Source organism: Nestor notabilis, unplaced genomic scaffold (assembly GCF_000696875.1).
Source record: "Nestor notabilis isolate BGI_N333 unplaced genomic scaffold, ASM69687v1 scaffold13752, whole genome shotgun sequence".
Classification (NCBI taxonomy): domain Eukaryota; kingdom Metazoa; phylum Chordata; class Aves; order Psittaciformes; family Psittacidae; genus Nestor; species Nestor notabilis.
Genome location: NW_009919805.1, coordinates 14,874 through 22,890, shown reverse-complemented (window position 1 = coordinate 22,890; position 8,017 = coordinate 14,874). Strand labels below are relative to the sequence as shown.

The window sequence follows — 8,017 nt, the reverse complement described above, 5'->3', positions numbered from 1 at the left end:
GGGAAGGCACCACTACTGGCACAAGGCCGCAGCGCCAGGCAGCGAGGATAGACTTAGGCCTCCTCCTTGCACCAGGCATGGTGGCAGCGAGCCCCTGTCCAGCTGAAATGGTGCTGGGGAGAGGGAGCTTGTACCCCAAAGATCCCCCCTTCCAGGAATGGGAGCACACAGGGCTCAGTGAAAAACCATTTCAAGTGCAGGAGGGGCCTGGCTGGGCAGGCACATGGTGCTCTGGACGTGACATCTGCTCACCAAACTGAGGGGAAAGGGGCATTTATCCTTTTTCTAATCACTTTTTTGTCAAGAGAGGATCCCCTGCACTCATGGGGAGAGTCAGACAGTGCAGATTCGTACCTTTGTAGTGCTGCCCCCCTTCCAGCTGTCCCAGGGCTGCCAGTACCTTTATTCCAGCCCCATCTTTGCCCTGTCTGCCCAAAGCCTGGCAGTGGTAGGGGTCAGCACCACCACAAAGGGGTTCAGCTGCCTGCAAAGTATATAGTCTTGTGTGTGACAGGAGGGCAAAGCAGACAGGTCACCCCACCTTGAACAAGAACCTGATGCTCGGTGGCTCATCCCTGTGATGCTGCAGGAGGGCAAGACACGGGCAGGGAAGGGCGGGCAGTTCATCCCAGTATAGGCAAGGTGCAGGCAGCATGTGCCCAAGACCCCAGCCAGCGCCTGGTCATGTCCCTTTGGACTGGAGATGAGGGGCAGAGCCTGGGGGAAGGGGGTTGATTTTGGGGATCATAGGGGGAAACTGGGCACAGGGAGGAACTCACTGCTCTGTGTGGCTGAAGTCATAGCAGAAGTTTAAGTTGCTGGGGGCCTTTGGGATGGGAGGGGGGGCGTCAGGGATGCTGATGTTCTCCAGGTCCAGGAGCCGCAGTTTGAGCTCCATGGAGAGCAATACATCAAGGTCCGTCTGTGTTCGTTCACTCGTCATCTCCTTGCCCAGGAGCACATTCAGCCCATCTGTCCAGAGGCAGAACTGGGGAAATAGCACAGGCGCCTCTGGTAGCAGCTCAACAGACCACCTCTCATCTCCTGTGGCTCCCTCCCCAGGGCCACACATATGCAACTCCCTTGCCTGCTGTCACCTGGCAGGGACAACTGGCCGCAGTGGGCCCATGGAGCTCACCTCATACCGGGTTGGGGCAATGAAGTTGAGGCAGTATTCCTCCATGTCATACACAATGGAGAAGGCCAGCTCCAGAACATCCTGCATAGGTGTTACATGGCTTCTCAGCTGGGCTCTTTCCAGCCCCAGCAGGGTTCAGAGCAGGAGCTGCCTCCCAGCCTCCTCCTCTGCACCTCAGAAGACCCAAGAGGTGCCCAGTCTCAAGACACATCAAAAGCCAGGCATCCTCCAGGAAACCACCCAACCTGACACCGTCCACCCACCACCAAAACCCATCACCAGATGGGGAGGGCAGCGCACTGGGTCCCCTGTGCAGAACCAAGGTGTGGTGGGAGGTGCTGACCTTGTTCTGCTTCCCAGAGCTCTTCTCCTTTGTGTGTGGACACTCCTTCCCCACGAGCAGCATCTTCATGTCCACAATAGGAACTGGGGCAAGCAGAGGAGCTCTCAGTGCCTGCTCTCCTCTCCTTTTCCCCAGGTCACAGGGGCACAGAGCCCAGCAGAGTCAAGTATGGGGGCTCACAGCCATCCACACCTTGGGGTTGGGAAGGAGGCTTCATAAAGCTCCTTTGGAGAGCCAGCCCACACGAGCAGGCAGGCAGTAGGCCAGGCGGCAGTAGCCATGCAGAGGGGCAACTCCCACATTAAGGCATCCCCAGCATTTCACAGCTCAGGTGGGCAGAGGGCTCCCTCCCTCCTTCCCACCCTCTCCTCTCCATCACCTACTTTTCTCTGGCAGGCTCTCGATGGGGGGAGAGTGCACCCCCTCCTCCACATCCCCATAGTGCAGCACCTTGTGGTTGGGTGACAGGCGGCAGTACCAGAGCTTGTCTGCAGCAGAAAGGCCATCGGGAAGTGCTCAGCCTCTCCCCATTGTGTCCCCTTCCTGGGTGGACACACCACTTGGTCCCACCCTGTGGGTTATCCCACACCAGCCATCCGGGCAACCAGGCACACTACTCCCCACAGATTAATTGTGCAGATTCATCCCCAGTGGCAGGGAACGTGGAGACAAGCCTTTATCCCTTCCAGGACCCCCATCCAGGAGCAGAGGGCTGCACTCACCCTGCCTGCGGCGGCTGCTGATCTTGCGGAAGAGGGTGCCCTCACAGAGGTGCAGCAGGCGCTGCTGTCGGACTAGCTCCAGTAGCTCTGGCTTCAGCCTCTCACGCAGCTCCCTGGGGTGGGAACCAGAGAAGAGTAGTACAGCAGCTCCACCAGGCACTTGCTGACATCCTCAGCCACCCCACAGCATCTGTCCCCAGAGGCCCCATCCCTGCCTGCAGCTCACTCACAGCACGGGCACAGCCAGCGTCTCCTCCTGGTGCAGCCGCTCTGTCTGCCGCAACTTCAGGATCTCGCTGTAGTTCAGCGCATTCACTCTGATCTTGAACAGCTCCAGGGAAGTGGGCTTGAGGGACAGGGTCCTGGTGATCTGCTCCCGCACTACCTGCAGCACCTATGGGGCCAATATGTCACCTGCAGTCTGGTGATGCTCCCCAGAGCCCCTGAATTGGTGCACAGTTCCCATCCCTGGTCCCCGTGTTCCCTCACACCTTGTCAAAGTCCTCCTGGGTAGCACGCATCTCCTTCCAGGTCTTGTTCACTAGTTGAATGCAGATGCAGAAAAGCTCTTCAAAGAAATGATCCTGCCCGAAGAACATAGGGTAAAAGGCCTGAGCTGTCTCTGAGCCTGTGGTGAGAAGGACAGATGATGCCAGACTCCCCAGTTTTTCCAGGGGACTTCAGTGTCCAGGAGAACCTGGACATTTCCCAGCCCCCTTCCCTGCTGTCAGCCACACCAGTGCCTGGTGGCCCTGTGTTCACAGCCCCCTGCCCTGGCAGCTTGTCCCCACTCCTGCCAACCAGCAGGCAGCAGGGCAGGGAGAAGGGTAAGGCAAGATGCATACATACACGGCTCTCCAATGTGCAAGATCTCACAGAGGATCAGGGTGAGCTGGATGCTGCTTCGAGCAAAGGGACACTCATGTTTGTCTTCCCGGCTGCTGTTCTCGAGGACAAACTGGAGGAGAGGGCAGTGGACTCAGAGGGCAGCCCCAACAGTGGTGCTCCTCCTGAACTTCCTAATCAAGCTGTCCCCCAGGGTTAAGCCATTCCTAACAGAAGTAGTTAGCTCTCCCCAAAATCCATCCCCATCCCCTGCTGCAGTGTGGGAGCTGATCACAGGCAAAGTGGATGGCAGCTAGTTTTGTGGCTGATGGCTAGTTTCCACCAACTTGTCCTGGTCTAATCAGACATGAACAAGGCCTGGAAACTAAAAAAAAACGTATGGGGATCCATCAGTGCCACCAGCCTCAAATGGCTGCTCCTACCCACAGGAAGGACTTGGCTCCATCTGAAACAGGGCAGCAGTAGGACACTTGCCCAAAAGGGACATCCTTGCTTGCCTTTAGCCAAGGACTGGTCACAGGGAAAGGAAAAGAAGGAGGAGATCTACCAGCACCTCTCCACCAGAGAGTTCTTCAGGAGAGAGTACACACCCTGCTATAGGCATTAGGGGTGTGCCTGGAGAAATACACCATGTTGTCAAGGGCAAGGAGACCCGGTGGGGCACGGCGGAGGTCCTCTGCTGGGTTGCTGTTGTTCTAGGAAGACACAGAAAGATGCAATTTAGCAGCTGCTTTCTTAGAGCAGCAGAGTCCTCCCAACGCAGCCATGGAGTTTGCCTTTTGAGTTCTGGCAGTTCTGCAGCACTTGCTCTTTAGGAGTACCAAGGGAGCAGAGGATGGTGCCGCATGGAGGCCCATCACACCAGCAGGGACACGAGGCTTAGGGGAGCCATCAGAAGGTTCTGCAGAGCACAGGGCTGGGGAGGGGATGTAAGGGGACACACCATGAAGCCCAGCTTGCGGAACTCCTTGGCACACAGGGATCGCCGGCGCTCGGTGCTGAAGCTGCTGGCAGCTGTCTCACTCTCTGACTCAAAGGCAGTTTGACGCAGCGACTGGAGAAGGTCCCGTTGTTCCTGGGGGAAGAGTGGGGAGGAGCGATGCTGCAGAGCCTCACACAAGCATGTTCTCCCAGGACAAACTGACAGTGAAATCAAATGTGTTGGGTTCACACAAAGGCAAACCTTCACCCGCCTCTACTTCCAGAGGTGGAGAATACCAGGGCCACACTCACAAGGAGAACACTCCCAGACCTGTGAGTAGGGGTCCATGGAGGTCCTCATACGGCGCTCGCACAGGTTGAGGCTGACAGACTGCAGCACGTACAGGTAATGGGCCATCTCGTCCCCCAGTGGCTCGGAGCTGTGGATGATGTTCTACAGGAGACTGTGAGTGAGAAGGTTCCCCCAGGAATTGCTTCCAGTTCCTCCAAGCCCAGGGCCCAACAGCCAAAGCCCGTCAGGTTCTGCCAAGGGGTGCAACTCTGGGCGCAGGGGTGTAAATGCAGCAGCACCCATCAAGGAAGACATCAAGGAAGGGGTGTGAGGCACACAGGCAACTCAACCAGGCACTGTAACCAAAGGCTGGGGAGGAAGGACAAGAAGATGAAGCACAGAGCAGACCCTTGCACAACCCCAGCTCCTCACCTTGTGGATAAACTGCCTGATGTTCTTCCCCCTCAGGTACTCCATCATGTCCTAGGAAGGGATGAAGCTGTGAGATGCTCCCCAGCTCAGCACACCACCATTTCCCCTGAGAAAAGCCACTGTTCCCTCTGCAGACTCACTTCCCTACTATGCCTGGCTTTGGGCTACAGCCATGTTGGGGACAGAAAAGAACCAGCAGTCTTTGGAGTGACACTGGTGAGCAGGAGACCTGTCCCTAGCTCCCACTGCCCTGGCAGCCAGGACTAGCCTACCTCAATTGGGCTCAAACAGATCCTGGCCCACCAGGCTGCCAGGGCAGGTTGTGTCGGTCAAGGACAAGAGGCAGAGTGAGGACGCTGACTTTAAACCTCCCACCATCCCAGAGAGCACAAACACTGCTGCACAGAACCCAGCTGCCTAAAAGCCCATCATGGGGCACTGTCACCAACTCTGCCACCATCTGGTCCTGTCTCCTGCCTCATCCCTTACCCGCCGCTCAGCATCGGTTGCAGCCAGCAGCAGCGCAGTGAGCAGGGCCATCGCCTTCAGCTGCAGCTGGACATTTGTCCTGCAGGAGGAGGAGGAGGAGAGTCACCAGCTCTGAGCATGGTCTTGTGCTTCCCAAGGCAGAATCCTTTCCCCACCTCACTGCCAGACCCCACTGCATGGAGCTGGGGGATGCAGGGAGGCCAGAGCCATGAGTGAGCAGCTGATGACAGTAGGGCCAAGGGTGAGATGGTGCATACAGCTGAGGGTGCAGAGCACCCATGGGTGGGGCAGATACTGCTCTGCTCACACTCATGGGTGCAGCATTTTGGAGCAGCAGGAAAACCTAGGGCAAGCAGCAGACTCCTGCCTGGCAGGAGCCCTGGACATGAGCCTCTCCATTTTCTAGGATTAAACCAAACAACTCCAAACTGAAGAGATGCAGAGATATGAGGAGGATGAGGGAGCAAAGAAGCCGCCTTAGCTGAGGGATTTAACAAACTTTTCAGTACAGCACCACCATCTGAGTCACAGGGTGTTCACTCCTGCTCCTAAATACACCAGGGAAAGGGAAGGAAGAGCCAGCGCCAGAGCAACAGCAGTCACCTCAAGAACTGAAATATCTGAATGGAACAGGCCATGAATGAAGGAATCTGCCCTGGAAACATGATGGTTTCAGGACAGTCCATCCCTTCCCCATCATCAGGGACAGGACAGGCTACCCACCCACAAGTTGTTGAGGAAGGGACAGTATAACCTTGTGCCAGAGACAATCAGAAAGACCCAAAGAAATCCCCCCCCACCTCATCCCCACCATCTTTGGGATGGGGATAAATGGTGCTGTGATCTTGTGATCTCTCCACTTACACCTGCAGGTGGGCGAGAAGACGATCCAGTGTCACTTCTTTTTTGACTAGCTCAAAGAGGAGGCGACTGGTAGGTACCATGTTCTCCAAGATAGACAAGGAGAGCTGCTGGATGGATGCATCCACTACACTCATATTGACGTAACTCACTATCTATGAGACACAAAACCATTTGTCAACAGCATGCTGAGCCTGGGTGACGAGGGCAACAAGAAATCCCAAGGGCACAGGCTGTGGAGTCTGCAGAAGACACTTACCTTCTTAATAAAGGCTGCACTAAGAGTCTCCCAGGAAACAAAATCATGCTCCATCAGCTCCATGAAGGCCTTCAGGGTGTGAGCCAGCATCTCCCCTATACTGGAAAGACAGATGAGCAAACACGGTGAGGGTGGCTCCAGACACCCCACAGTCACCACCATAAGATGGGAGTCCAGTTGCATGTTGGTGGCTATATTAGAAACAGATGGAGAAGCAGCGAGCAGAAGAAAAAAGGAAAGAGCCACTGTTGGTTGAGAAATGGAGCTCTCGCTTAATCATGTCATGAAGTTGAGGCAGGGGAAGTTCAACAGTTTCTGTAAAGCTGCGTTATCCCCATACTGCAGACAAGCCCTCAGGAAAACCAAATCACCCAAATCCCTCCCCCTGCTTCCACAAAACATGTGCTGTGCTGCCTGGATTTAGAGGCCACATCTTCTGTGAGACAGGAGCTCAGAGGAGATGCACCATCACATCCTGGAAGTCAAGCAGACACCAGTATTTGGCAGGCAGGGGTTTCTCGAGTTGCCTGCAGATCTCTCACAGCTAAAACCTTGGGACAGAGGAATTATTTGGAAGGCAGAATAACAGCAGTGGAAGCTAGGATCATCACAGGAGGCTTCCTGGTAGCACAACCCACGAGGTTGCAGATGACTCAACTGGTGAAGGGATGGAAGGTTCAAGTTAGGGCACATTCGCAAGGAGTGAGGTCCACAGACCCATGGGGATGTTCTACCAGCTGCCAGCATGAGAGAACACAGCCACATACCTGCAGGCAAGGAGCCTGCAGAGCCAAGTGCCCTGCAACCAGCACTGCCTTTTATGCCACAGCACCAGCAACAAGCCAAGAACATGAACAGAGACGGCTCCAATGCCCAGCTTAGAGCTCATGCAGAATTACCATGGGAGAAGAAAAGTCAAGAACTGCAAGGGAAGTCTTCTTCTGATACTCACTCATTCCCTTCTTCCACTATATAGAAGATTTGTTTCAAGCCATTCCTGTTGATGAACTCCTGAGCAAAGGTCACGTCCTGGGAGAGGCTTGCAAGCTTCTTCAGTGAGTCAGTCTTCACATCTGAGTTGTTGCTCTGGATCCCACTGTACAACCGCTCTGCTTCTTGGTCCTAACCAGGCAGGAAAGAATCAAGACAGCGAGAAGCTTGGAGAAGGCTGGAAGAGCTTAAGCACAAGTTTTAGAAGGAGGTTTAAGCTATAGCAGCCCTGGTGAGGACTTGGAAGCCCTGGTGAGGATTTGGACCAAGAGAGAGAGCCACCAGATCAGAGACCAGGAAGAGCTGAGGAAGGAACACTTGAGTTGGCCCACACGTCCAAAGCACAAAGCATCTCAAAATGATTTAGTTTCTCTTCAAACTCCCCCAGGCTCCGCTGAGGAAGAATGAAGGTTGAGACAGGTCTCCTTCCCATGTTACTTCTCCTGGGTCTAGGGCACCATGAGCAGCCAGAAGTCACAGGAAGGACCTCCCACCAGAGCACACAGCAGAGAAGGAGACGGAAGGGCAGAGGAATGTACCGGGGAGGTGGTCAGCTGTAAAATGCTCCCGTTCTTGATGTCCCCGCGGTTCTGTGAGGAGAAAGGCATCGATGAGATAGCGAGTGCCATAGCTGCGGTGCCGGGGCAGGCGGAGAGTGTCTCACCGACTCAGTGATGTAGGTCTGGCGCCCATCCACGTACTGCAGCGCATAGTGCTCAGCATT

General features: G+C 55.3%; 1 protein-coding gene across 1 annotated transcript in view; it reads right to left on the bottom strand.

Moving 5' to 3' along the window:
* Window positions 1–765: 765 nt before the first annotated feature.
* ELMO3 (engulfment and cell motility 3) overlaps window positions 766–8,017 on the bottom strand; it is a 7,548-nt gene continuing 296 nt past the window's right edge. The window contains 18 exon segments of the mRNA XM_010010397.1: window positions 766–988; window positions 1,139–1,219; window positions 1,482–1,564; window positions 1,865–1,969; window positions 2,204–2,316; window positions 2,434–2,597; window positions 2,695–2,831; window positions 3,053–3,161; window positions 3,640–3,744; window positions 3,993–4,124; window positions 4,302–4,424; window positions 4,695–4,745; window positions 5,184–5,262; window positions 6,048–6,199; window positions 6,304–6,403; window positions 7,256–7,425; window positions 7,833–7,883; window positions 7,958–8,017. The exon segment at window positions 7,958–8,017 is cut by the window's right edge and continues 3 nt beyond it. Of these exon segments, the coding sequence (XP_010008699.1) occupies window positions 776–988; window positions 1,139–1,219; window positions 1,482–1,564; window positions 1,865–1,969; window positions 2,204–2,316; window positions 2,434–2,597; window positions 2,695–2,831; window positions 3,053–3,161; window positions 3,640–3,744; window positions 3,993–4,124; window positions 4,302–4,424; window positions 4,695–4,745; window positions 5,184–5,262; window positions 6,048–6,199; window positions 6,304–6,403; window positions 7,256–7,425; window positions 7,833–7,883; window positions 7,958–8,017 (2,028 nt within the window). The 3' untranslated portion in view covers window positions 766–775.